The sequence below is a fragment of the Myripristis murdjan genome, chromosome 14 (assembly GCF_902150065.1).
Source record: "Myripristis murdjan chromosome 14, fMyrMur1.1, whole genome shotgun sequence".
Lineage (NCBI taxonomy): Eukaryota > Metazoa > Chordata > Actinopteri > Holocentriformes > Holocentridae > Myripristis > Myripristis murdjan.
Genome location: NC_043993.1, coordinates 15,082,212 through 15,108,499, shown reverse-complemented (window position 1 = coordinate 15,108,499; position 26,288 = coordinate 15,082,212). Strand labels below are relative to the sequence as shown.

At 40.5% G+C, this 26,288-nt stretch overlaps 3 protein-coding genes across 3 annotated transcripts; all 3 read right to left on the bottom strand.

The window, feature by feature from the left end:
• Positions 1–1,263: 1,263 nt before the first annotated feature.
• smpd1 (sphingomyelin phosphodiesterase 1) lies at positions 1,264–9,034 on the bottom strand. Its single transcript, XM_030068307.1, has 9 exons — positions 8,830–9,034; positions 8,337–8,595; positions 7,234–7,554; positions 6,610–6,890; positions 5,645–5,818; positions 5,108–5,279; positions 4,695–4,771; positions 3,776–3,921; positions 1,264–3,303 (listed from the first exon to the last, which is right to left on the bottom strand). Exons 2-9 carry the CDS (start codon positions 8,553–8,555, stop codon positions 2,885–2,887), a joined length of 1,809 nt encoding a protein of 602 aa, XP_029924167.1. The 5' UTR covers positions 8,556–8,595; positions 8,830–9,034; the 3' UTR covers positions 1,264–2,884.
• Positions 9,035–11,492: 2,458 nt separating this feature from the next.
• Positions 11,493–21,511, bottom strand: ilk (integrin-linked kinase). Its single transcript, XM_030068309.1, has 13 exons — positions 21,376–21,511; positions 20,446–20,620; positions 16,959–17,124; positions 16,734–16,829; positions 15,805–15,901; positions 15,596–15,679; positions 15,421–15,506; positions 15,221–15,330; positions 13,246–13,373; positions 12,950–13,071; positions 12,699–12,798; positions 12,280–12,410; positions 11,493–12,063 (listed from the first exon to the last, which is right to left on the bottom strand). Exons 2-13 carry the CDS (start codon positions 20,532–20,534, stop codon positions 11,914–11,916), a joined length of 1,359 nt encoding a protein of 452 aa, XP_029924169.1. The 5' UTR covers positions 20,535–20,620; positions 21,376–21,511; the 3' UTR covers positions 11,493–11,913.
• Positions 21,512–23,038: 1,527 nt separating this feature from the next.
• timm10b (translocase of inner mitochondrial membrane 10 homolog B (yeast)) lies at positions 23,039–25,609 on the bottom strand. The gene is made up of 3 exons (XM_030068310.1): positions 25,316–25,609; positions 25,120–25,215; positions 23,039–24,915 (listed from the first exon to the last, which is right to left on the bottom strand). Exons 1-3 carry the CDS (start codon positions 25,340–25,342, stop codon positions 24,175–24,177), a joined length of 864 nt encoding a protein of 287 aa, XP_029924170.1. The 5' UTR covers positions 25,343–25,609; the 3' UTR covers positions 23,039–24,174.
• Between the last annotated feature and the right edge of the window lie 679 nt (positions 25,610–26,288).

Here is a 26,288-nt window from a genome sequence, read left to right as displayed (position 1 = left end):
TACACAGGCAAATCCATACGAAATCTGTAAGAAAATGAATACGGGCATTAATTTTTCTATAGCTAGATACTTCGTAGTATGTAACCACGCTATTGATTCAGGGAATCATTGACAAATTATGTAGTGTATCTATACATGCACATTTCACTCTGCAGAACCTAATGGTATCATTTCAGAAGTAAGAAAAAAAAATTGTTTATGAAAACAAATTAAAATGAATTAAAAATGAAACTGTGTCAATATGCACTGAGAAATGACACAGTAGAGAAGAGGAAAAATTAGAGAAGTAGAAAAATTGGAAGAATGACTTTCCAAAATTGTTAACTACTGCCAATTAACCACGGGATGCAAGTGTGATTGGTGACTCCGTTGTATGCCTGAAGAGATTAACATGTCCGATAAACAACCAGTTGCCCTTGATGAAAGCATTATAATGGAAGGTTGAGCCATGTTCTAGCTTGGTGCTATTGAGAAATTTGGATTTTGTATTTTTTTTTTTTTTTTGTGTGTGTGGTCAGACCTCATCCATTTCTTGAGTCAAAAACTGCTCAAAGATCATTATGAATGCATTCCTTTTGAAGTCAATGTGAAACTGCCTATTTTCATGTACTGCCTCTAGATACTGCTCCAAGTACTGAACTATGTATGAGCAAAGAGTATCGGTTCAGAATTTAAATGTCCTGAATGAGGCCAGTTATTGTGTAATATTACCTCCACCCATACACACACACACACACACACACAAAAAGGTAAAAACCACAGAAACTGGGAGATCAGTGAAGTTCACTCTGACTCATGCCTTTACTAAATATTATGAATTTTGGAAAACCCAGTTCTGTGCCTCCAACACATCGTACTCCAGTTGATTGTAAATCATGCGACACTCCTCTTAAGTATTGCCATTCTATAATGTACATGTTGCACTGAGTTGTAAACTTGTATGTCCTACATTTCTTTTTTATATCAGGTGTATGCTATTTTTCTTTAATAAAAAGGGAACAGCTTAATATGAAGGATGCTGACACTAAAGAAATTGCTGGCCTGGCAGTGAATGAGCTTGATAATTCTGATTATAAATGAAATGAAATAAATGCAAATACATTTCACTTTCAGTTTTGAGCAACCAGTGTATTGCCAAAAAAATAAAGTGATCCTCAAGATTGTATTCAGTGTTATTCTTTCACAGAAAACAAAACATGTGGACAGGAGTATTAGACTTGATTTTGTTCATGATTTAATCTTTTTTATTATTGCTTATTTTACAGTGTGCATTGCTTTCACGTTTTTTTTTTTTTTTTAAACATCACACACACACACACACACACACACACACACACACACACACACACTATAGACCAAGATCTGAGATCAAAATGTCACAGCTTCCACTCATGCTTGTCAAACTCATTCTATTCCTCTAAATTAACCATGTAACAGGAATTAAAGTGCAGACAAAGAAAGAAGTAAACCTTGACGTGAAAGATTTTTCCTCATTTAGGTCTGAGCACTTCTTTGGCTGAGGCAGACGGTGCTATACAAGTTAGTTGCTTCACAAACTGGTAAATCCCCACAGTGGTGCTAGGGGGACGTATGTCATGCACTGAGTCAAGATACGCAAAACTACAATCAAAATTCTTCCTGCGAGGCAATCAAGCAAAGCTCATAACTGAGCACACACAAACACACAAAATCATGATGTCCACAAGTGATAAATGACCACATCAATGATACTATCTTCTACAGCAAAGTGCAAAGTGTCTCAAACACAACATCTGCTAATCTGTTTCAACTGCAAAGAAACAGTGCAGCAAATACTACAAGTTCTCATACTCCATTGTGGGAATGGTCAAGGACAAATCTATATATATTTAAAAAAAAAAAAAATAAATAAAGGGGGGGGTCAAATCAATAAGGCCACCGTTTTTCATCCAAATTCGATTCATGTCACAATTGTCCACAAAGATGGCAGATGAAGATATTGTCATTCTAATCCAAGACCAAAATGCTTTACAGTAACTCTTTAGGATTTACAGAGGCCTATCGTTCTGATCACTACCTACTCTTATGTTATTCATGAAAAAGGAATAAAGAAAATCTCAAAATTGGATCCCCAGCTATCCTCGCTGACTGTAGAGTAGTAATACTAAGATTAAGCTATACAGGTCTTTGAGCAGGTCTTAATGTGATATTTACATAAATTGAGTCATTCCCTGGAGATTTAGAGAAATACCAACATGAAGCTGATGCACTTTATGCGTAGGAGGAAAAATGTATGCTTTAAAAATGTTTCCAGGAGTCTTACAGACACATGGGATTTTTTTTTAACAATAAAATGCCTCCAGTATGGTAGAACTGCCTCTACACATCATTCTGCTGCCCAGCTCACGGACAATTCTCAATCAGTTCTACCTTCTAACTCCTGCCCTTCTGCGTATCTCAAGTTACCAGAGGACGCATTTCAGGCAAATCAGGTCAATAGTTTTGACACATAACGGCTATTTCAAAACAGCAGTTGACAAATCCATGTCTTATTGCTACACACAACACAGCAAACTTCTTTAATCAGTAATGTTTTTTCCAAAGATGTGGTTGATTTCTTTTATCAGTGATAAGAGAAGTCACTGTACTACAACACTTTGAATTTGACCTCAATGTAAGGTTTAAGAAATCCACATAACCTTTCTCTTGGAGTAAGGGCCCTGAGGTGGATTCATGTTATAATACAATTCTTGTTGAACTGAAAATCCAGCTAGTACCCTGACCGGACAAGACAAAAGGCTCCCATCCCTCCCTAAAAAGTAACATGACAGCTGTTCAACATTTTCACAATTTTTGGATGATTTTCAGATGATGTTTGGTCACATTCAGTCTTAAGGAAATTAGATCAACAGAGGGTCTTCCTGGCAGCTCTGGCCAAGTTTCCATCAAAACCATTGAGGAGGTCACACTGCTCCAACTCACTGTAGCGCCCACTGCGCAAGAAGCACAACAAAGAGGTTTTGCAGGTCTCTTTGCAGGGCTCCGACACGTGTCCTTTATGTCTCAAGTACCAGAACTTCTGGAAGACCCGGTCATCACTAAGGAAGGTACGGATCAGCCCATCCCAGTCGGAGGGGAACACACTGGACACACCGTAGGCCTCAGTGGCGCGGTACAGAAGGGTCCACTTAGGATTTGGTTCTGGATGACCCCGAGCCTCTGGACTGTGGTTGGCCTCGGTGAGGTTAAGGATGTAGGTTTCGTGATCAAGCACCAGCCGAGAGCTGCCCCGATAATCCCCATCAACCAAGTACACGCGGTAGCCTGGAGAGAGAATAAACATTCAAATGTAGTATGAGCCATCAAGAACTCTTTTGTCCTACTGTCCATAAATTGCTAAACTCAGAAAAGTAGAATAGGATATGTGGGTGTCGTATCACACACTCCATTACTGATGCACTTTATGTATGGATGCTTTGTAACATTATGTATTAATGTTCTGTTTGTTCACTTATGTCTATGAATGCACTGTCTGTATGTCTTATGTGGTAGCCTTTATATCCCAGACAACTTTCCCTCAGGACAAATAAAATTACCTTGACGATGAAAAATGATGAATTCTCAGTCTATTTAAAAATGTTCTTCATGTTGGGGAAATTTTCCAACTATGCGTGTGTGAGTGGTGGGGGTATCACCACAGTTACATCAATGTAAAATACACCCTGTGCATCACTATTCAAGTAATACTGTCCTCTTTCAGGTCAGATTTGATTCCTTAACTAGCTCATGCCCTCACCTGGGTTGAGGTTGATGTAGGTGGTGACACTGGGAGCAATGAAGGCAACTCCCAGTGGGCGGGTCATTGTCGCCTCATCGTAAAACACCTGGAACTCATCCAAGTGTGTGTGGCCAAAAAACTGTCCAGTAATAGTGCTTTCATATCTGCAGGAAAAAAAACAAGGCACAAGGATCTATTTAAAAAAAAAAAAAAGAAGAAGAATGATAATCCTTGGTGTGTAAACAGGGAGCCATCACATGATGCTACTTGAAATCATTAACAAAGATCAGCCATTGGACACTGAACTCCCAAATGCCCAACTACTTCATTTTCTAAAGCAGACTTGCAGCCACAGGGGACATGTAATGAGGGCACAGGCCAATTTCAAAACAAAAAAGAAGTAAAATAGAGAAGTGAAATAAGATAAGGTTAAGATAAGTCAACTGAACGTTCAATTAACTGAAGTTAGCTAAATAAATGGCATCAGATAACTGCAGTGTGAGCAGTGCCAACAAGCTGAACTCTAACACCTTGAATGATCACATCAGCCCTTGGTTAAAGTAGATGGCAGACACAGCAGCGGTGAGAGTAAACTAAATTTGTGGGTACATTAAGTTTTCACAACCAAAGTCTGACTATATGAAAGGAGCAATGCCACAGAAACTTATCAAAACATAAACCAGGCACAATCTCTTAAGTGTACAGAACTTTGTGCAGCGTCCTCAGTGACCTCAAGTAAACATGACAAGCACCATTTGTGATGTCTTTAGAGTCGATCAGCTGACAGGTTTGACCTTCTCCCTTGTTCAGCATTTTTTTTAACTTTTTCTCTATAAATTCTTCTCAACTGAAACAGTGGGGCATCTGAATCCTCTTATTCTACAATTATAGTGTTCAGGCAGACTGTGCCTTTAACCACTGTTTTGTAGCTGGCTACCTGTTGACAATGTGATAGTAGTTCCAGCTCCAGCTGCCAAGACATAGGCCAGGTGGGATGTGACCAATGATGTGTACCTGACACAAAGGAGGAAAAACAAAACAAACAAGAGGACAGATTACATATTACACTGATGACCAAAGTCTCATGAATGCAGCATTAATCTTGAGCCTCTAAGACAAGTGACTGCTGGGAAGTACAGGGGGAGGTCATTGCCCACATCCGGTATGAAACTAGTGTGGCTGCACAAAGACAGAGAGCATGAACCCAACTAAGGCAAAGAGTCTAAAATAGCATTCTATCAGTTTCATGACATCAAATTTAAAAAAATCCCCTACCATTTTGTCCATATTGGTTTTACCTCTCTCATTGTGATTTTCTGTCTTGTTCACTAATCATGCTCCTCTACTCACCTTCTCCCCCTTGTCCTCACTGGCCTGGAGAATGTGAACCAGCCACTGTAGCTGGTTGGCAGGATCAGTAGAGTTCACCATCAGCCAGAAGTTTTCTCGAGCACAAAAGTTCATGTTGAGAGAGACCACTCTCAAGCCAGGCTGAATCTCCACAGTGTAAAATCCTCCATATCTGGAATTGCACACAAAAACATTAGAGAGGAACTGAATAATAAATTGTGGTCAGAAAAAGAACCCACTCTGAGGCAATTAAAATCCCAAGAGGAGTTTGCAGAGACAATAATTCCTGAAGCGTGATTACTTGCAAACAATGTGACATCAATGTCAAAGCAAAACTGCAAGATCAAACAGCTTCTAATATTCATTTAAACCCAGGCCGATTTTTAAAATGATTTTGTTTAGCATCAACACCTTTATCTTTAAGAAAAAAGTAAACAGTCTGCAAACACACACACACAAAACGTCAAACATTTTACATTTAGACTTAAATAATATCAATAATGTTACTAATAATGATAATAAAATAAAATCAATAACCTCAGAGTGTTCAGGGCTTGCTCCGGTAACCATGGCGCCCATTCCTTTGCCATAGTATTATAGAGCCAGGCTGAGGACCTGTTACCGCGAACAAAGGGTGGAGGGAAGCTATTCACAGGTGTACTCTCATGGTTCCCTACAGCAGGGTACACCGTCACATTAGGTCCCAGATGCCTGCAAACAACAGAAAATACAAGGAATCAATATCTGTGTAGATCAATTACAGGAAACACGTGACTCACATCCAAGAAAGAGAGAGCAAAAACATTTTTAACTTCATCCACATATTTCGAGCCAGAGACCAACATTTTGAGGATAAATTGGAGAAATTCAGGAAATCCAATTTCAGCTGTTATGAGTAACTTGCTTGTACATTTTGTCTGTGGGTGGCATGTCTGTCATTTTCATTTCAACTTCTGGAGCCATTTCCCCATGTTTTTTTGGTTTCTTATTGTTTTATTTCCCCATGTCTGACTGCATTTGAAAAGCTACTCTGACTACTATAAAGAAAGAACTGAATTTGAAAGCACAATTCCCTGGTGGCTTGACCAAGTTTCATAACCTCAGTGAGTTCACCATGCAGAGCATGTACCATGTACTGCTGAGACTAACTTAGCTGCAGGGGCCTGGGTTCCAGTCAGGTCTAGGCCCTTTGCTGCCTGTCATCACCTCTCTCTACTCTCTACCCTGTCTACCCTTTTTCCACTGTGCCTGTCTAGTAAAGCAGAACATCCCCCCCTCTTAGTAAATAAAGAGCTCATCATCTTTTTACTTGTGGATCAACATTTTTGTGCAAAAAGTACACATGTATTTACTGGATAAAACTGATTCAATCACTGTTCTAATCTTCAAATTATGGTTAGGTTTTTTTCTGTTTTTTGTGAGTTTGTTATGTTTAAAATGTTTGTCTTATGCCAAATAAATGAATGAATGAATGAATGAATAAATAACTGAGAAAAAATTACTTGTGGATGAGCCTGGAGATGACTGTAAGCTCAGACAGCTGTTGTTTCCTTGTTTGAGACCAAACATTGTGCGCTGGTATGTCTCCAGTCCAGTAGACCCAGTCCCATGGTCCAGATCTGGCAGCATGCTCAAGGAGGTTTTCCACGGTCCACAGTGGCAGGTCACACTTACTGTAGGTTCCCCAGTAGCCAGCCTCCCTCCGCCGCCAGATGGGAGAGCCTGAGTCATTACGACAACAAAGAGGGTCCTTACAATCTGCGCTGCTGCCCACTGTGTACTCCTGTTAGTGGAAAAAGATTATGTCAAAAGCAGGAACTGATACAGATCCAACTTGAAGGACTAAAGTGTCCATACCGTTTTCCAGTTTCCTGGGAAAATTTGTCGATTCATAGTAAGTAAATAATTTTAAACTGATGTTTCGTCAGAACATAGAACCTTAAATAAAATACCATTTTCCTTACATTGATGATGTCCACTTTATTTTTATTATTAAAAAATAGCATATTAACTTAAACCAAAAAAAAGTTTTCAGTTTGAGTAACTTAACCAAACTTTACCAACGCTAGCCTGCCCATAATTAAGCATAATTAAGAAGCTCACCAGCACTGCCAGACACCACTCACCTGATCCCAGTGGACGTCTGTGAGAAACAAGACCCGGCTCTGTGGCATGCCAGGTTTGGGTGGAGAAGGAGGAGTGACTGGGGGCTTAGGGACCTTGGGCAAGGTGATGTTCCAGGGAGCGTAGATGTCAAATTTTCCACAGGAGGAGCCCACCAACACAGCGCATGCTTCAGAGGGCCACAGCAGCGACTCCTGGAGGGCTCGGATGAAGTCAGACCTGAACAGCTCCGTTATCTCCCGACATACTCGCTCATCAGCCAGATGGAGACGGATGCATGCCTCCCCTACCATATAGGCTACTCGCTCTTCATTTGCATCACTCTGTGAAAGAATAAAAGAAGAGTAGAAGGGGATGAGATTTGGGACAAATGAACACATAATAAAAATCTTAGCCTAGGATGTTGAAAGGCATTTTGTGAAGAAATGTTGAATAAATTTTGTGACTAATATTGAAGTGGCTCACATAAAAGCCATAAACTCCACGAGAAAGGAACAAATTGTACTAGTGTACATCATATGAATGCAACACTACCTACACAACTACAAAACCAGTTGTAATTTAAAAGCTGGGAAAGCACAAATTGCACAAGCAAGAGTTTTTAGTAAATTAAATTGGTCATATAAGGAAGCTGAGCAGTGACAAGACAGTGTTGTTTTGAAATACAGCTGATATAGCTATTGCTCAATCGTACCAACAAAAGACCATACATTTCAACCACCTCACTTGAAGCTTTTGTGCCAAATCACCATTAAAAACAATGGAAAAGGGAGAAAAAAGGTCTGTTGTAAGTTCATAAAAACTTAACTTTTAAAATGTTCATGAACAGAAGTAACCGTAGCACACTGATTAAATTAGGTCCAAATGAGTGTTAAGCCATACTCAGAATGATTACCACAGTATGCACATTCACACATCTGCTTTTGAAATGGGTTTTAAATGCCTCGTGCAGTGTTGCCAATTTGTAAAGTTATTAGGATGGAGGAGGAAGCTATTAGGCTGTAGACCGCTGGGGCCAGTCTGCTAAAGGCTACACACTACATGCGCATTAAGAGGCCTTCTGTGTATCTTAGATAGGCTATCAAAGAGAGATCAAAACAGTTACCAGCAGGGCGATATCAAGGATGGCGAAAACTGCTTTGCACACGGGACATGTGATGTTTTTCCAGTTCAATCCGACCGCTTGCCGGCTAAACTGCTCCATAAACACCAGGCTGGGCCGCTCTTTGGTCTGGACGGGGTGCGACGTCCCAAACAGAGGCAGCACCAGGAACAGGGCGAGGGTTAACAGCCTGAAGGTGGACGACACCGCGGGGAGTCCCATTGTCCTGATAACAGGTGTCCTCCAGGACCCTTTTGCAAGCCTATACACAGCACATAAACAAAAATAGACAAAAGCGGACGTCAGGAAAATGGAGCAAGTGCGGTCGGCTTATAAACTTTGTTCAAAGTAACGTGTAATGGCTAACACACACACACACACTCACATACAAACACAAACAAACATGGAAAAAGTGTCAGTGGTGCACATGCGTGTCTATTAAAAACACATTACAAGCAGCTAACGTTAGCCGCTAGCAATGAGTCCGTCACTGTACCTTCACCAAAAAATGCCGGAAGGATGTCGCCTTCACTGAGTGTGTGTGTGTGGTAAACAAGCGCAGGACAACCGAGACAGCTAGTTCCCCTTTGACACTGTTTATCAGGCCGAAGTCGTCTTCTTCCTTCCTTCCTTGCCCGCCGCGCTTCAGCCAGCCGCAGTGCCGCACTGGCCGCTGTGTCTCGCAGACGGCTCGAGTCTTGTAAATGTAACTGGAGGTCAGCTGACTAGTCACGTGCAGGGGGTGTCCTTTTACTCCCTGCTGATTGTTATGAAAACTTTGCAGCTGACTGATGGCAACTGCATGGTGACCCCCACCCCACCGCCCTCCCGGTATTGTTCTCACAACTCCTCATATCAAAATTCCCCTAAGTTATGATAAACGTGCGTGACAAACAGTCTCACAATCACTGGGGATTGATGTTATTTCACCACAGAATCATAATGTCTGCACTTTCAGTTCCCACACAGGAATTGAATTAATATTAAGAAGTGATTTTGTGAATCTGAAGTCCTCCTAATTTTTTTTTTTTTTTTTTTTTTTTTTTTTTTTTTTGGCACCTCATGGCACTATTTCAAGGACCCCTATTAGTCTCTCGACCCCCCCCTTAGATTACAACCAACACTTAGATTATACTGATTTCACATGTGAGTCAATATCATATAGGGTACCATTTGGTGTCCCAGGCAGAAATCACTCACTTTTCATGAAAAATTTGCAAAATAACAAAACTCTGAGGGTTTATTATAAATGGCCAAACATTTAAACACACATTGGTACAGAGATACATCTTTAAAAGGGTGTTTTTCATATTTAAAAAAATTTTCTATGATTAGATGCATGTGATTTTGCCATGTCCCAAACTCCTCTCTACTAACTTCACTGAGTATAATAAGTAGATAAATGATATACAATGTACAAACCTTTTACATGCTCTTGTTGCTCTCATCAAGTACTTGAATAAAATGAGTCAATTGGATCATTTATGGTCTAATTTCATAATAATAATAAACGTTTTGCATGTGTCCCTGGATTTGCTGTCCACCCCGTCATTAGGTGGTTACTGCCACTGTAAGAAACCACCTGCTGTAATCAGTGACATCACTACCACTGCTTTGTCTTTTCAAATAGAGTGAAGAATAGCTCCTGCAGAGAGAGTACATATCAACATTTATATTTTGACATTTTCATCATTTTATGATTGAACTTGAATGTGTTCAATCTTAATGTGTCCACCCTGTCATTGCAAAATATGAATCTATATAAATGCTTTTCAGAAATTCAAAATATGTTTGTTAAAGTATACAGAGTCCCCTTCCTAACTGATACATGTTGATAGCTAATGGCCCACCATGTGCTCATTAAATGCAAACTTCAGCCAAAAACGTCCACCCTGTCATTGTCCACCCCGTCATCAAGTCTAGTTTTATAACAGTTTTATAAGTTTTTCAGTGTTTCAGAAGTCAAGTGGAGGACAAAACATATGCAGAGAAAGAAACCATTTGAAAGGATACCTATGTTTATACTTTTTGTGTTAGGCCTACATTTAGGGACCAACATGTTTTTGTTTTGTTTATATCAATCTTGTTTGTTCCTCTAGTTGAAGGTTTTATTTATTTAATTTGCTGTTGTTGAGTGTCATTTCCAAATGTAGCCTACCTGTGCACAATTCAAAATACAGTAGGTGAAAAAAGTCATGTTTTGATAAAAAAAACATTGTTGACAAAACCATAACATTGTCCACCCCGTCATGTCATTGTCCACCCTGTCATGTTCATGTTTTATGTGAATAAATAATTATTTTCACAAGTTATCAAAACCTTTTGTGTGATTTTGCTCTGAAGAGATTAGGGCCAAACAGTATTATTTCAAAGTTTGACCAGATACCTTTATTTATAGAGTTTATTCAGAAAAGAAAGTACAACTTTCACAGATTTTACATATACAAACATATTTTTCCATAATTTCTGTATTTTTGAGAGATGTTTTCCAGAAACTAAAATATATTCCTGAACGAGGGACCAAATACCTTTCTGAAAATGTACATTTTGTAATCAATATGATTAGAACATATTTACTGTATTTAGAAATTGTCCCATGACAGGGTGGACACATTTTGCAATTCGCTTGTACTTTCTATTCTTGCAGTCAATTTATAAAAGGTGCAGGAGCTTGACCAACATGCATTTCTAACAGCTTAAGGTCTACTTTATACAATGGATATGGAGTTCAGTGGAAAATCTCATCTTTTTTTTTGTGTCATTGGGAAGTCTCAATGGCACTCTATACTGATATTGACTCATGTATGTAAAAATCACACCCAATCTAGAAAATAGTTTGAGCTTTTCATTTCTGTAAACAATATTAAGGCTGCCATAAAATGCATAAATGGTTTAACGTCAGAAGTGTAAATTTCCACTTTGCTGTGAGGTTGATTAAAAATAAAGCCTAAATGCAAGGTGTAAGGAAAGAGGCTAAAAAAAAAAAAAACATCTAACTTCCTGATGTAAAATAGGCCAGTGATGTGTCAGTAAAAAGTCTTTATGTTATAAAGACATAAAATAAGTGGTGCTCTGAGAAATCTTTAACCACAACTGAGCAATAATTGTTCTGCAGAAGTCAGATGGTGTCTGTCTGAAAAATAAGAACAGGGATTTGTCATAAATATAAAACATTTATTGCATTGGTATTTGTTTTTTGTTTTTTGTTTTTTCATACACATTTCTTTGGATTTGTTTGTCAGCATTTCTGTCCAAGTCTTCACTCAGTATATCCCAACATGAATTACATCAGATTAGGAAGTCTGCCGATACTCTGAACAATTTCAACCATAATAATAGAGCAACACAGGCCAAAAAAGAAGCCAGTTTAAATTAAGCGACAAAAGTAATATTATACCTGTTGTTGTTTGAAACAAGTGGCTGAAGTGGTTTCTCTGACAATATTTACAGTGGCTTAGCAGATAAATGATTTAAGTGAAGTTACAGAAACATACAGAAAAAGTGGTTGGATGATAATCTTGACGGTAAAAAAAAAAAAAAAAAACAACAGGCAGAGCTGGATGGACTGCTGCGGTGGGATTCATTTGTCTTGCATCTTCTCCAGGATGGGGACGATCATGTCAAACTTGGGCCTCTTGGCTGGGTCCTCATTCATGCAGAGCCTCATTAGCTTACAAATATGAGGCGAGATCCCTGGTGGAATGGTGGGCCGAAGACCCTCAAGAGCCACCTGAACAATGGGAAAAGTTGGAGATGATGAGTGTAGGTATAAATTTGTCATTGCAGTCCACGTATAAACATTAATGTGCAAATGCCTTGGGACATTTCCAAGGTATTATGAGTGTATTTGGTGGGACATTTCCAAAGGATATGCGCATGGGAACATATCGATCTATGGATAGATAGGTGAATACACATGAATACTTGCACCCTCACACACACTCACTTTCATGCCTATTTCCATGTGTGAGAGGTCAGCAAAGGGGACCTCTCTGGTAACCAGCTCCCACAGTAACACGGCAAAGCTCCACATATCAGCTGATCTCCTGTTGATGTCCTCAGGTCTCTTCTGGAGGGCTGAGAGATAAGGGGAGACGGTTTTAAAAAAAAAAAAAAAAAAGTAAGAGGGGAAAGCAAGAGCAAAAATAGAAAGAATTACACAGTGGCTTTGTCTTGGTTGTGCCAACATGAGTGAGACACAAGATGAACAAAGTGTGACTACTTCCGAACTGCTGGAAGTAAAACAGACAGTATGGCGTGTTTGTCACGGAATGACTGGAGTCTGACTCATGAAGTCTAAAGAGGAGGCAAAATGATAGGCTGGCAGCAAGTGGGAGATGGGAGGAGGCGAGGGGAGAAAAATACCTTCAGGGGCCATCCATGCTGGAGAGTACATACGACCAGGACACTGGAAGGAGAACTTGGCATCTGCCATGCTTATCCTGGCTGTCATGTCTTCATCTATCTGCCAGTTAATCACATCAGCTGGTTAGTGATCCAAGACCAGGTAAGTGAATGTATCCCCAGGAAAAGAAGGGGACATGAAACTGATTTTGAGTTACTATAGGCCTACTGATAGCAATATTGATTCCAAAAGCTGCGGCATAGTGTCTTACCATGATGTGCTTACTGTTGAGGAAAAGCCGCGAAACCATTGGCTCGAGAGTGTGGAGGAAAGCCATGCCACTGGCAATGTCCAGGGCAAACTTTACTGCTTGGGTCTGGTCCACCACCAAAGCTAAGGAAGAAGAGAGGAGAGGAGCGGAGGAGTAAAGATGGGAGTTAGATGCTACCTCTCACTTTGAGCCTTGAGAAAGACTTGTTCATGTGCATGAATCATCAAACAGAATTATATTTGCTGATAATGTTTTGGGATGCAAGTCCTTAATGCAAACATACAGAGCGTACTCACTGGTGCCCTGGTGCAGGATGTTGTAGAGAGATCCGTATGGCATGTAGTGAGTAATGATAATGGGGTGAGGGGAGGGAGGTGACTGACAGGCACCAAGAACAGGCAGAATGTTTGGGTGGGAAAAGATCCTACAGAGGAGAGAGAGAGAGAGAGAGAGAGAGAGAGAGAGAGAGAGAGAGAGAGAGAGAGAGAGAGAGAGAGAGAGAGAGATCCTTCAGCCATGCAGCACAATTTCAGACTGATAAGAGAAATAAACTGACGCTGTGATAATGAAGCCTTTTCAGATAAATGTTGTGCAATGAGAAGAGTGGAGCCTGACTGACCCCTATGTGCCTGCTCTTCATTTAGTTCACTGTGTGCATGTTCACATTTAACACATTGTACAGAGGATAATACAAGTAATCTAAAAAAACAAACAAACAAAAAAAATGACTAAAAAGCACTGCAGCACACCAAATTGTGAAAACTTAGACATGATGAAAAGCTCATCATAGAATGGAAAACTTCATTATCTGCAAAAAAAAAAAAAAAAAAAAAAAAAAAAAAAGTCAGTGCCTCATTCATGAAATGCGTGTATAATCAGATTTGATCTTTTTTTTTCTCATCTGAATTTGTTCTTTGTTAAGATGCATATTTGGGAACATGTGAGGGCGGAAGAAGAGTTTTCTAAAAATATTCGACCTTATGCACTCTAAGCAGTTGTAGGCCTCGTAGTAACATCACAAAAGGAGTATCAATGCATTTGTAAGCCTAAAAGGGCCACTGAGAATATACGACCACATTCACAAAACAAACACATTTTTGGCTGCTACAGGAGCAGCCTTGTGGAGAGAGTACATTTTAAGAAACCATGTGCAAACACCTGAGAGCAATGAATGGGTCATGGTCTGCTTTAGATGACCAAAAGCAATTTTTTTGGGTCAACATGCCTTTATGAGGTTGCCAGGGCAGCTACCTAAGTTAATCATCGTCAAAAGGCTTGTGCATCCGCTTTACAAAGAAGTAGCATTCATCATCAGACATGCTTGAGGGCATGCACAAAATCGAGGGGCTACACATATCGCATGAACCTATGTTGGTTTATTGTAGACACTTTTCAAGGACAAATGTTTTGTGAATGAGGCTCAGTGTATTCCTTCATGACCCTGTCTTGATGCTTGATTTGCTTGATTTAGCTGCTCTAAACACACACTTTTTGTTGTGCATGTCATTTCCAACAGCGGTACAGCACACTCTTTAACTGTTGTGTTATCAGAGCTAGTCGTTGTTTGAGTTCAAAGTAGTCCATGAGTAGACAGTACTATGTGGCCAGAGACCGTGGTAAAAAAACTGCATGTGTAACTGGAGATCTGTTAAAGGGGAACACCAGTGCCGTTTAGAAACTATCCCACTTGATTCTGCCTGCATCTACTTTACATTTCCTCTTTATCAGTGCATGATCGGAGTTAATATGTTGATAGTGGAGCATGTTGTGAGACAGTTTGGCAAATAAGTGATTATGTCAGTGTCTGGGGATCTGTTAAAGGAGAATACCGGTGTCTTTTAGAAAATAGCTGTCAATAGCTGTTGTTGCTGCTCCAGCTAACAAAGATGCAATAAATAAAAGGACATGAATGTAACAGTGATGTTTGTGGATAATATGTTTTGAGGGATAATTTTCAGGCAGACACTTTGATTTCTTCCTGTGACTGTCAGGTGATTGACAGTCAGCGGAACATAATATAATGAGTGCATTAATAGGAGTATTCATCTCAGGAATGCGGAAATAACAGTGAAACTGAAAATCAAATTGTTTACTGCTGTTTTTCAATGGGATGTTTGGTTGCTGTGTGGGTAGTCATGGATGCGATTGCATGTGTTGAATTCTGTGTTTTTAATTGTGTATTTGATTTTCTTTTGTGCTATGTCTTTTACATCTACCTTCCAACAGCTTGCAGATGGATTAATTTACACCGAATGCTCATGTGTAAATCACCTGAGTTTGGGATGCTCCTCATTGAAGTCTCTGCTCTTCCTGGTGGTCCAGTCTCTCACCTGCAGCACCTTCACTACAATCTCATCCCCCTGCCAGCGACCCTGCCATAACTACAGACAAGAGTGCGAAGTGTAGAAGATGACGAGCGGCATTGATTATTGAAAAAATCAGCAGAGCAGTGAACACCAAGTGGCACTAACCTCTCCAGAATGGTTGTCATTGATCTTGGCGAGGAGAGACAGCTGCTTATAATCAATACCAGCCTGCTTGTTGAGAGTACCATTACCTGGGAGAGAAAAAAATATATATATAATTAGTCATAAAATTCTACAGATTTAAAATGTTTTCTTGTTTTAATGAATGAATTTTACTCACGAGGCCGCGTTCGCATGGTGCCCTTCCAGAAGGTTTCTTTATAGGGGACTTTGGTCATACTCTGGCCCATTTTCTCTGCTTTTTCTAACATCAGAGTGATAATGACAACAAGAATGAATGAAAAATGAAAAACATGATGTAACCTGTGAGTGTGCAAAAGGTGTGATGATTAAGAGGATGATAACGACAGCCTTAAAATGACCCCTGACCTTGAAGCAGCTGGCTGAGGTGAGGCTTGGCCTTGTCCAGAGGTGTCTGCCCATACCTGTTACATATACACACCTGGGCACCACTGGTTACCAGGTCCTGAAGACGAGGCAATACAAAATCATTTACAGATCAGCCAATCAGAAAACTTGATTATCTTTAAACAGGATTTATTTAGGATTAAAGGGGAAGGACACTGGATGCAGTCAGACTTCCAGCTAAGAAAGAGAGTCCTCTGTAGTAACTGTTTCTGCCCAGAAGAGGGCCATTTCAGCCAACAGATCACAGCTCAGTGGAGGGAAAGCTACTCTGAAAGCACGTTTTTCCAGGCTGTCTCTTACTTTACACCAGAAGAAGTTGAACCAGAACAAAACTACCACCAGGAGAAATATAGCTTGCTGAACTTGACCAACTGAGAAAAAATAGCTGAAACTATTTTGACAAATTATAACAACATATCATACAAAATTAAGTCACAAGGTGGATGACAGAGTTAGCCACGTATGTCAAAAGATATCATTAATACTTGTTAATTGATAAAAAATTATCAACAAATAGGACTAACTAACATCTCATAATTTCAGCTTTACAAATTCAGATTCAACACATGAAAAACTAAACTTGTCCCAAACCAAACAATCCCATCTGGGTTCTTCCCGGAAGGAGGGTGGGGCGGTAGGAAAGGTTGTATTTTTCTTGTATGTAAACTTAAAACAAATCTGGGTTTTTTTCAACATCTGGATTTTTTTCGCCAATATTTTATCAACCAAAATTCTTTGTAGTTTCAGTACCACACCAAAAATGGCAAGGAGCAATTGCACTACTTGCCACCAAAGTACTGCAAAATGTAGTTCAACTAATAGTTTCAGTACGTGTAGTGATTTTACTCCCCAGCACTGGTAACTGGAGTGTCTGTGGGTGTATTTTCTACCTCTGCTACTTGGTCCTGTCCCCAGAAGCAGGCATAGTGGAGTGGCGTGTTTCCGTGCTCGTTGACTGTGTTGGGGTCTGCTTTGCACTGGATGAGCTGGCATTCAGCATGAAGAAAAATTTGTTAGCAGACTGACATTCAGAATAAGTTAAAAAACAAAAAGCATCAATTAAAAAGAATTTAAAAACTCCCCACCATCAAACAGCACAGAGTATACCTGCATACCTTAGCCACTATGTCTCTGTGTCCATGACTGGCAGCAAGATGTAAGGGGGTATCATCCCCCCTGTTCATCACATTAATACGAGCACCTCTCATGATGAGCATGTCGACAACACCACTCCTCCCTTCTCTGCATGCCCAGTGAAGGGGGCTGAAGCCATGGTCATCACTAAATCACATAGAGAAACAGAAAGAGGAGAAAGGAAGACAGGGTGAGGAAGGTCAAATTCAAAATAAACTTAAGATGCTCACAAGCCTTCTAGCTATGCACAGCTGTGCAAGATGGGACAGACTGATGCACATTAACTGAAGCTGTATCCAAAACCAAATATACAAAAATCTAGGGAGAGAGGTGAAAGTCTGATGTCACAGTTAAGGAAAGGCTGTGATCAGTTTTGTATAGTCTCTCTGCTAAAATTGACTCCAGATTTAGATTGGCTTATTATTATATTCTCCACCTGCTCTACCTTACACCTCAGGGGTTACACAAACATAAACCTGAAAAGTCAGACATGTACTTTTCATGCGGTACAAATTAAGGTTCATTTCTACATTGTACATAGCAATGTATAAAGGTATACACATGCTGACATGATATTTGCAATCATTCTCCTCTAGATCCAGAAATTTGCACCTTAGAAAACCTCCTGCTTTAATGAAATCTTTATGCTGACACACTCAAGCTCGTGGCTGAAAATAAAATGATCACAAAATGATCAAAACACGGGTTCACCATTTCTATTATTGTTGAAGTGCCACTGTTTTTGCTGATGTTTTCAGGAACCCTCACTAGTATTAGTTTATTTGTAAAGAAGCCAAAAATAATAAAGTTCACAGTGGTTCTTGGTCTGGCTAGAAAGTGTATAGTAATGATATAAAAGTCAGACTCCTCATCCTCTTTATAGAATGGTTGTCAGAGATGAATGCATGTATTCCTCTTGAGAAGATTAGATGAATTCTGAAAAATAAATATGAGTTTTTTAATGATCTGGCACCCCACTTCCATTATATGGATATCTTCTCTTTATCAGAAATACTACAGTACAAGAACCTCAACAACCCAGTTATGATGTCTCTCAGTCCAGTATCTTCATATACTGAGTAGCCCTGGGTGATTTATCAATATTATATCAATGCCATGATATGAAGCTAAATATCTTCTGGGATTTTGGATATCATAATATTCTGATTTAGCATTAAAGTAGTCATTTCCTAGCTGTTAAATCATCATATTCACATTACTCATGATTGCTGATCAAAATCTCTTGAGTGTAAATATCTCATTAAAGCACCAATAGTCATCCCCACAACATTGTCACAATATTGATATCAAATATATTGTGATGTTTGATTCTGTTGGTATTGCCAAGCCTAAGAGCTAAGACTGGCGTAAACTGTATTTTGTAACAGATAATTAGAAATTAAAGAGAAAAAAATCTGAAAAAAATAAGATCATCTCATATTCACACAGAGAAAAACTTAGTTTGTAACACATTCCATATGCAAAAGTATATGGAATGTCTACAGTGATGATGTTTTTGGGGGCAAACAGTAGGAGCTGGAGATAATTTAGGAACCTGGCAGCGTCCTCTGAAATGTGGAGGGTGCGCTCGGGTTAGTGATGGTGGCCGGCTGCCTGTCTGGGTCATCGAGCTGAGACCCCCAGTTTCAGTTTCATCTAACAACCCAGTGCATATATCCGCTGACAAAATACTAACAGTGTAGTTCCCGCTGTCTCTCTTGCTCACACACACACACACACACACACACACACGCACACACACACAGTCCTGCTGCCCCTTCCTACTTATCTTTATTTAGACATAAGCATGTAGTCCTCGTGCGGCCTGTCACCTATTTTCCATCTGATTTCCGATCAAGTGTTAAATATGCTTGTGAATGCAGTTAGGGCCACATGCAAAGGCTCAAACATAGACAGTTCACATGGCACTACTACAGCCTACCAAGAGCCAGACCTATCACCTACATGTGACTGCCCCCTTCACCCAAAAGTCAATTACTTTAGTTGATCCCGAGGCAGCTGTTGGTGCTTCTCACAATCCTCTGCCAAGCCGCAAACTACACATTGTCGGACAATAAAACTCAAGAGGACTGCACGTATTTCTAATAATGCAGGCAATAGCTACGGTGTTAGCTCACATTGTAGTAAAATAGCTGCTGCATTCTGTGTCTAATATATGGACGGACGGACAGACAGACAGACAGCTCTTCCTCTGACCAGCTCCGGGTGCTAAAAAAAGTAGTCAGGGGAAAAAAAACTCAGGAATGACAGAGAGGAAAATACACAGTGGAATCCTCAGCCAAACATTCTCTCTCTCTCTCTCTCTCTCTCTCTCTCTCTCTCTCTCTCTCTGTGTCTCTATGTCACTTGCTTGTGTATGCACAATTCCATGGGGAGATCTGGAATGGCATTTGTGTTTGTCTCATTGGACTTGGTCTCCAGCACTTTTGCACAGGAAAAGCATTTAATCTCTAAGTTAAAAACACAGTTTTTCACTTATTACACATTATTAGACATTCAGAATGAGGAGGAAAGGGCTGATCTGCAAACTTAAGGTTGTTTAGGGAAGCAGCCAAAGCACCAGGCCTGTAGCATAATGACTGGTCTCTCAGATGTTTATGTGGGACTGCAGCTAGTGGCCTGTGAAGCTCAGTCAGCCTGGGCCCAGCCCTGTAAGGAGCTGAACAGAGGAAATGGCCCTGGCTGTTGCGTGGTTGGCTGGGAGCTCTGCGCGCCTCAACGTCAACAAAAGTCAACAAATTGCACATATATGGTCTGGCCCAAGAATGAGGTAACCACTGTCTGAAGTAGTGGAAACTGTTCTTTCTAAGAACTGATCTCAACCAGCAGAACTGCTTCATATAGCCAACAGCATGGCTCTGATTTATAAATCTACAGAGATAACATGGATCTGCCTTTTCTGCTGTCAAATGAATCTTGAGTTATATTCTGGTTTGAGCGTCGCATAACCTGCTCCAAATACGTCACTGCTTTTACATGCACACACATAAATGTTTGGGGGATGACATCATATGGAGAAAAAACTGAATAGAATAGGGAGGGGGGAAAAGGAAAGGAGTTGGACTGCATTTACAAAAGCCGGCTGATCCTCAGCAGAACCTGGAGATCCAGGGAATGCACAATATGGAAACTATTTGATCACCTCTGATGTGCCAGGGATCTCTCTGTATACACACACACACACACACACACACACACACACTCAGAACTGCTCACCTACCACACCAGATGCAATGAAGTCAACCCTCATCACTACAGACTTGGGAAAAAGTGGAGCCACTGAGTCACACATCTGCTAATGCAGTCTTCACATTCTGTTGGATACAGCTCAGCATCTTCTCCTTTAAAGGGACGTCCAATGTTTGAATAGTTGGATGAAGTGCACATTGCAGCGAGTGTGTGTGTGTGTGTGTCTGTGTTTGTGTGTTGGACAGGAAGTCCACTTACCCCAGGTTGAGGTCATTCTCTGTGTTGTCTAACCACAGACGAACAGCCACAGAGTTGCCCTCACGACACTGAGTGAAGATGTCATCCATGGTTGTAGTCCTCTTTCAGGTTTATTTTTTTTTTTCTTTTTACTCAATCTACCCCCCTGTCCCTTATGAAATCAGGGACGAGTAGCCTAGAGAAAGAGTTGAACAAAGACTCCTTATTCAAGTATCAAAGGAAGACAGTTTCTTGTCATCCTCACACACCAGCTTTTTATTTCTTTTATTTTTTTTCCCTACCAAAAGTAATTAATTTTAATGCTTTCATTTTGGCACTGTATAGTCTATACAAGGGCCCAATGGGTCTGGGTAAGCCTGCCTCACTCAGTCATTTGAACTATTAAACTGAGTGGGATCAATATTTGCTGCTCTTGATAAACAAACAAACAAACAAACAAACAAACAAATACACACCCTATAATTTTCACTATTGAGAATTATAGTAAGACTGTGGTACTGTGTGAATTAATGAAAAAAAAATACTTTTTTGTGTTTGTTAGTTTGTTTTTTGGCTTCTCTATCAGTAAGGTATAGTATTCCTATAAAATTCATGTAGAACTGTAATATTTATTTACCACCCTAAACTTAATTGCAGCATTACTGTAATTCTTCCTCCTCGTTAGAAAGTCAAGTTGCGTTTCCACTGGGTGTTACATGAAGAAACAAACTTCCAAAAGAGCGCAGTGAAATGCGTTTATCAAGTTGAATACTATAAATAGTTCAGCACATTCCCACATTTTCCCAGTTGGTGAACTCGGATGGGTTGGCCTATCGACCGCTCTTTGAAATCTATTGTCAAGAAGCCATCAAGTGGGACTTCCACAGCAAAAGCGCACCGGGACAAACCCAGAACAATTCAATACATTAACCCTTTCTGAAAAAATCTTACCAGTTGCAAAGCGATAAAGGTCCGTTTTTTCCCCCTTCCCGATCAGTCGTCCGTCTCCTGAATTTTTCCTCATAAGAGCAGAGAGGCCGGTCTGTGTCCACGCCCCGCTCCTCTGGTTTGATGAAGGCTACTGCTGAGAAGTTTGGAGCTCTGTTAGGAGCCCACTAGCAGCCATATGTGGCCCGGGACGTTGGCACAATACTGACACCTGATGGACACATTTGTTACTGCAGCTACTTCTTCGCCAGTCCAACTCCTTCAGGGGAAAGATGGACCTGACAAGTTTCTCTGTAAATCAGCCACTGGGGTTAATATTAATTGGAAGGTGAATCAGTATCAGCCCACTTTATCCACATTTTTATTTCGAGATCGCAGTTTACCTGCCTTTATGGGCTTGACATTTTACCTGAGGTAAATTTACAGTGCACATCATAGTAAATTGCATAATTGCTAGTGTTTGTCCAGGGGGAAAAAGTGTACATCAATGAAAAACCTAACAAAAAAATCAATTAACTTTTCCTCCTACTTTTAAATGTTGTAAAACTATTTTATTATAATTATAATTATTATGTTATCACATTTCAACTATGGAATTCATTACAATAATGCTCTAAAAATCAACTCATTCATTCGATTTTTAATCACACCCTTTAATGTGGCTTTTATAAGAATATTATTATAGCAATTATAGTATATATTTTATACATATATGTAGATATGTGTCTATATGATCATGCACATATGAGCGTGGGTATAGGTGCTAAAATGTATTATTCATTTTTTTTTTTTTTTTTAGGTTTTTTTCTTCCCTTAATGTAATTGTGATTTAATCTGGACACTTAGAAGACTAACCTTTGAGCTCACAGAGAAACAAACAAACAAACAAATGACTAAATAACTAAATACTAATTGTAAAATTGTTTACTGAAAGCTCAAAGGTTACTGTTTTTTCTCCACTACTTCAGACAACACACAGATCAGTCATTCCATTAGGAACACTTTGCGGTAACTTTGCAAAATGATTTCTAGAAGAATGATCACCCTGCCATAGTCTATGTGGCATTATTATAAGCAAAATCACACTCCACTGCCTTTTTGACACCTTGAGGATAGATAAATATATCCCAGGGAGCCTCCACTGACATTTTCATAGCTCGAGTTATGTTCCTCTCTGACAGGGACTGTAAAGCTGATTGATAGATTTGGCTCTGGCTCCACCGCCACAGAATGGTTAAATATGCCTGACAATAACATGACCATAATATTCAAATGGCAACACCAGTGGTTTGAGTTAACCCATACACTTTGGTATTCAGCCTAACACGGATTGGGTATTTCTTTCACAACCCTTAGCTGCTGGCTTAATATATAGTCAGCTGAGGTGAAAATTGAACAAGCAGCACCTCCCATCAGGATAACAAATATTGTGGCATAAAGCCACTAGGAATGTTAATGTGTTTAATATGTTCGCTTGTTATGGCTTTGCTCAAGCACAGTGGAATGAGAGGAAATGACTGGGAAACAAAAATCACAGACTGGATTTGTTCCCACAACATTTCAAGGATGGGACCCTCGGCACGATAGCCTTTGATTTTCAAAATGAGCACGGAACGCCATGTTGGTGCTAAACCACAGCCAATGAAGGAAAGCATTAACAAAGAAATTAACATTCTCATCTTTATTGTTAAAGATAATCTTATACAAGGTGACACCACACATCAATACAAGCCAAGAATCTGGATTGATTCTGCTGAGGCATCAAGGACATCATCAGACAGAGCCCTCCTGGCTATTGCAAAGTGCAGGCTCCAGTCCAAATGGGATCAGGCTGCTGCCATCCAGGCCTGCAGGCTTTGGAAACATCCCTGTGGAGCTTGGGCTGGCATCACTTCTCAAATGCCATATAACAGACAGGCTTGTTTATGTAACGTTTTAACATTTTCGTTCTTGTTTTAGACTCCCTTATTATCACATAATCGTGTTTTCAGTTTTACAAATGAGGTTTTTAATGATCCATTTATTGGGTTTGTTATTATCATTTCTTAAACACTTTGTGTTGAAACAACATTGTGTCGAAAATTGCTATGTAAATGAAGATTGCTGCTCTTAATACGACTGAAACGTATGATAAACCCTGATTTCTTGGCACAGCAGGCTATCTCATTTTAACAGGATTTCCATGTGAGTCACACTGGATGGTGCCACATTTAGGACTACCCAGTGATGGGTTATTACCGCTGTTTGGAGCTGAGCTACTGATGGTCTGTACTCTCATATGCCTTTTCCACCATATACAGACTAGTTTCCAAACGGCAAATTTGGTTCTCTCAGCTGGAACCAGAGAATAGCAGGGAACTGAGGGGGGGTGTATTATTCTACAAGGAAAGATTGAAACAACAACCAAGAAAACTTTGTGATTTCCTTTCCAGGTTTCCTGACACTTTGTACACAACTGCTAATATAAACATGACATAAAAAACAAAACAAATTATTCACTTTTTATAATTCTCAATCTGAACCCTATCAGGCACAGATTATGTAGGCTAATTATTCCAACACATATGATGGGACAGACTCTGCACTGCAGTATTTACTTCTGTTGTGCACGCCCACGATCAATGATTTAGTGGCTCCACTCCAAAAACCAGCCGAAATGCGGGCCAGTTCCTTAGTTTGCACCCTGGTTCCATGAATCCTGAGCCGAACCAGAACTTTTTTGGTGGAAAAGGCATAACAGGGAAGTCGGGGCGAGATCAGTGAAGAGCCTGACTGCCTCTGACAGACCAAGACTAAGCTTCATTACTGGCTTGACAGCGGAGGAACCTCTGGTGCTTTCTGTTGGCCTGGTAGGCTCTCTGTGGCTTTAGACACAGCAGGAGCTGCTACTGTTGACACAGGCATGTCTTCTGATAGTGTAACTGGTCTTGATGGTGCAGACAGAGGCTGAGCAGATACCGGTATAGAGTTTGCTAACTCAATTTGGGCACCAGCTACGGGTGACTCAGGTAAGACTGCTGGATAAGATGGTCCATTGGCAGCTTTGTCAAGCAACAACGGACTTGCTGTTTCTGTTGAGGGCGTGAATGACGTGGCAGCTGCCATTTTGATTCCTGAGACTGATGTGGCTGCAGCATCTGGCTCAAGTGGACCACCTAACACTGCTGGCTTTAAGACTGAGCCATGCACTTCTGGCATCACAGTGGCTTCACCTGAGACAGGGGGAAAGGTGGATGCTACAAGTTTATCAGCTGACTGACCAGCCACGGTGGGTGTCTGATCTAATCCGACATCAGTCCCTGCTGGAGGTAAGAGCGCAGGTGGATTGATGGGAGGCTGAGCTACTGGTAAACCCTCGGTGGAGGTAGCAGACCCCACGGGCGCAGACGCTGCGGCCTCAGCTGCCTTAGCGCTCTCTGCCGCTTTGCTCTCCATCTCCTCCATTCGACGCTGCACCATTCGAGGCATCAGCTGCACATAAGTTCCCATCAGGCGGTGATTGGAGCGAATCAGCTTCCCAGCACAGCTATCCACACAGCGCTCCTGGGGGGAAATAACATTGATCATAACGAGTTAATAACGTCTAATACACTCATGGCACAAAAAATTGAACGACAGATTATGAGACTGAATGAGAAATGATAGATGTAGCATTCAGAACAATAGGAGACGGTTATCAACAACCCTCAAATGTTTCTATCCTACAGCTATACACGTCAGGAGACCATGATTTGCAGTTTCTCTCACCTCGTCCATGGTGAGGTTTCTGTAATTGAAGTTGCTGGTGCATCTCTGGAAGCAAATTTCCGTCATGCGGTTGTAAACCAGGAGAAAATCCCGCAGCTACGAGAAACGATCATTGCATTAAAACCCAAACAACAGAACCACAGGGGGCTGTAAGTATCGTCTTTGTGTGTAAGTTAGCGTGGTGAAGTGTACTTACATTTCGCAGTTGTTGGTCGGGCTCCATCACAAGTGAGCAGTCCAAGGTTAGCTAACAGGCTAATATTAAGAGTAACGTTAGCACTTTCTGCTAAGCTGTCAGAGAAGAGGAGTACACAGCTCTTTACCGCCTTCTGTCTGAGCTGTACGTAAACATAATCGTGTCATTTACATACCAGCTACAAGATCTAGTTATTTACTCACTCAATTGTCAGCGTGTTCATGCGATACATTGGAATGGCATGACTTTCACATGTGCGCTGCCATTTTTTTTTTGTAACCGAAGATCGTCTATGTTGGTGAAGATGAGTCACTCGTTTGCTTAGAACGGCCTCTACTCAACTTTGGTCATCATTCTTGAGAGTTATTTTTCCCCTCGAACCAAGATAATCTCAACAAAATAGTAGTTTTTAGTTAGTTTGCATCCATCATTCATGGATGAAGCCAATGCAATATAATAACAAAACAAAACAACACAAACAAACAAAAAGACGGACAGAAAATGAAAGAAAGTCAAACGGCCATCAGTAGAATAACAAACAATCAAGCTGGGCATCAAACCCCCCACGTTCCCAGATGACTGCTCTACCTCCTGCCCAGGGTATCTGGAGCAAATACAAAAAGCAAGGCCAACACCAGACCTCTCAACTTTTCAGCTCACACCTGCTGACACTGATGCTGCAGTCACATCATGGAACATGTGGCAGACAGCAAACCAGATGTTCATTTTTGTTTTTTTTTTTTGAATCTGGAAAATTAAGGAAACCCTGCCAGTGATGACAGTGCTGCCCACAGCGCCAGATGAAAGGCGATGAGAGCAGTTTTATTTATTTATTTATTTTTTACAAGCTTGCGGCTTTGACTGTGGCACCAAAACCAACTGGTTGTTGTGACATCAAGCAAAAAACACACATAAGTTACAGCCGGTCATTTTCATAGTCTAACAGTATATAGGCTCTGATAGTGTTGGAGTC

Excerpts from the sequence above, each read along its gene's own strand:
- smpd1 (XM_030068307.1), bottom strand. The coding sequence starts at position 8,555 with ATGGGACTCCCCGCGGTGTCGTCCACCTTCAGGCTGTTAACCCTCGCC. Across the intron at positions 5,819-6,609 it reads ATCTCCAGGCTCATCCACAA|GCATCTGGGACCTAATGTGA; the intron begins GTAATTTTTTCT and ends TGTTGTTTGCAG. Across the intron at positions 4,772-5,107 it reads GTGAGGACAAGGGGGAGAAG|GTACACATCATTGGTCACAT; the intron begins GTGAGTAGAGGA and ends CCTTTGTGTCAG.
- ilk (XM_030068309.1), bottom strand. The coding sequence starts at position 20,534 with ATGGATGACATCTTCACTCAGTGTCGTGAGGGCAACTCTGTGGCTGTT. Across the intron at positions 15,680-15,804 it reads CCTCAGCCAGCTGCTTCAAG|AAAAAGCAGAGAAAATGGGC; the intron begins GTCAGGGGTCAT and ends CTCTGATGTTAG. Across the intron at positions 15,507-15,595 it reads CACCATGCGAACGCGGCCTC|GTAATGGTACTCTCAACAAG; the intron begins GTGAGTAAAATT and ends TTTCTCTCCCAG.
- timm10b (XM_030068310.1), bottom strand. The coding sequence starts at position 25,342 with ATGGAGCCCGACCAACAACTGCGAAAT. Across the intron at positions 25,216-25,315 it reads CCGACCAACAACTGCGAAAT|CTGCGGGATTTTCTCCTGGT; the intron begins GTAAGTACACTT and ends CGTTTCTCGTAG. Across the intron at positions 24,916-25,119 it reads GAAACCTCACCATGGACGAG|GAGCGCTGTGTGGATAGCTG; the intron begins GTGAGAGAAACT and ends ATTTCCCCCCAG.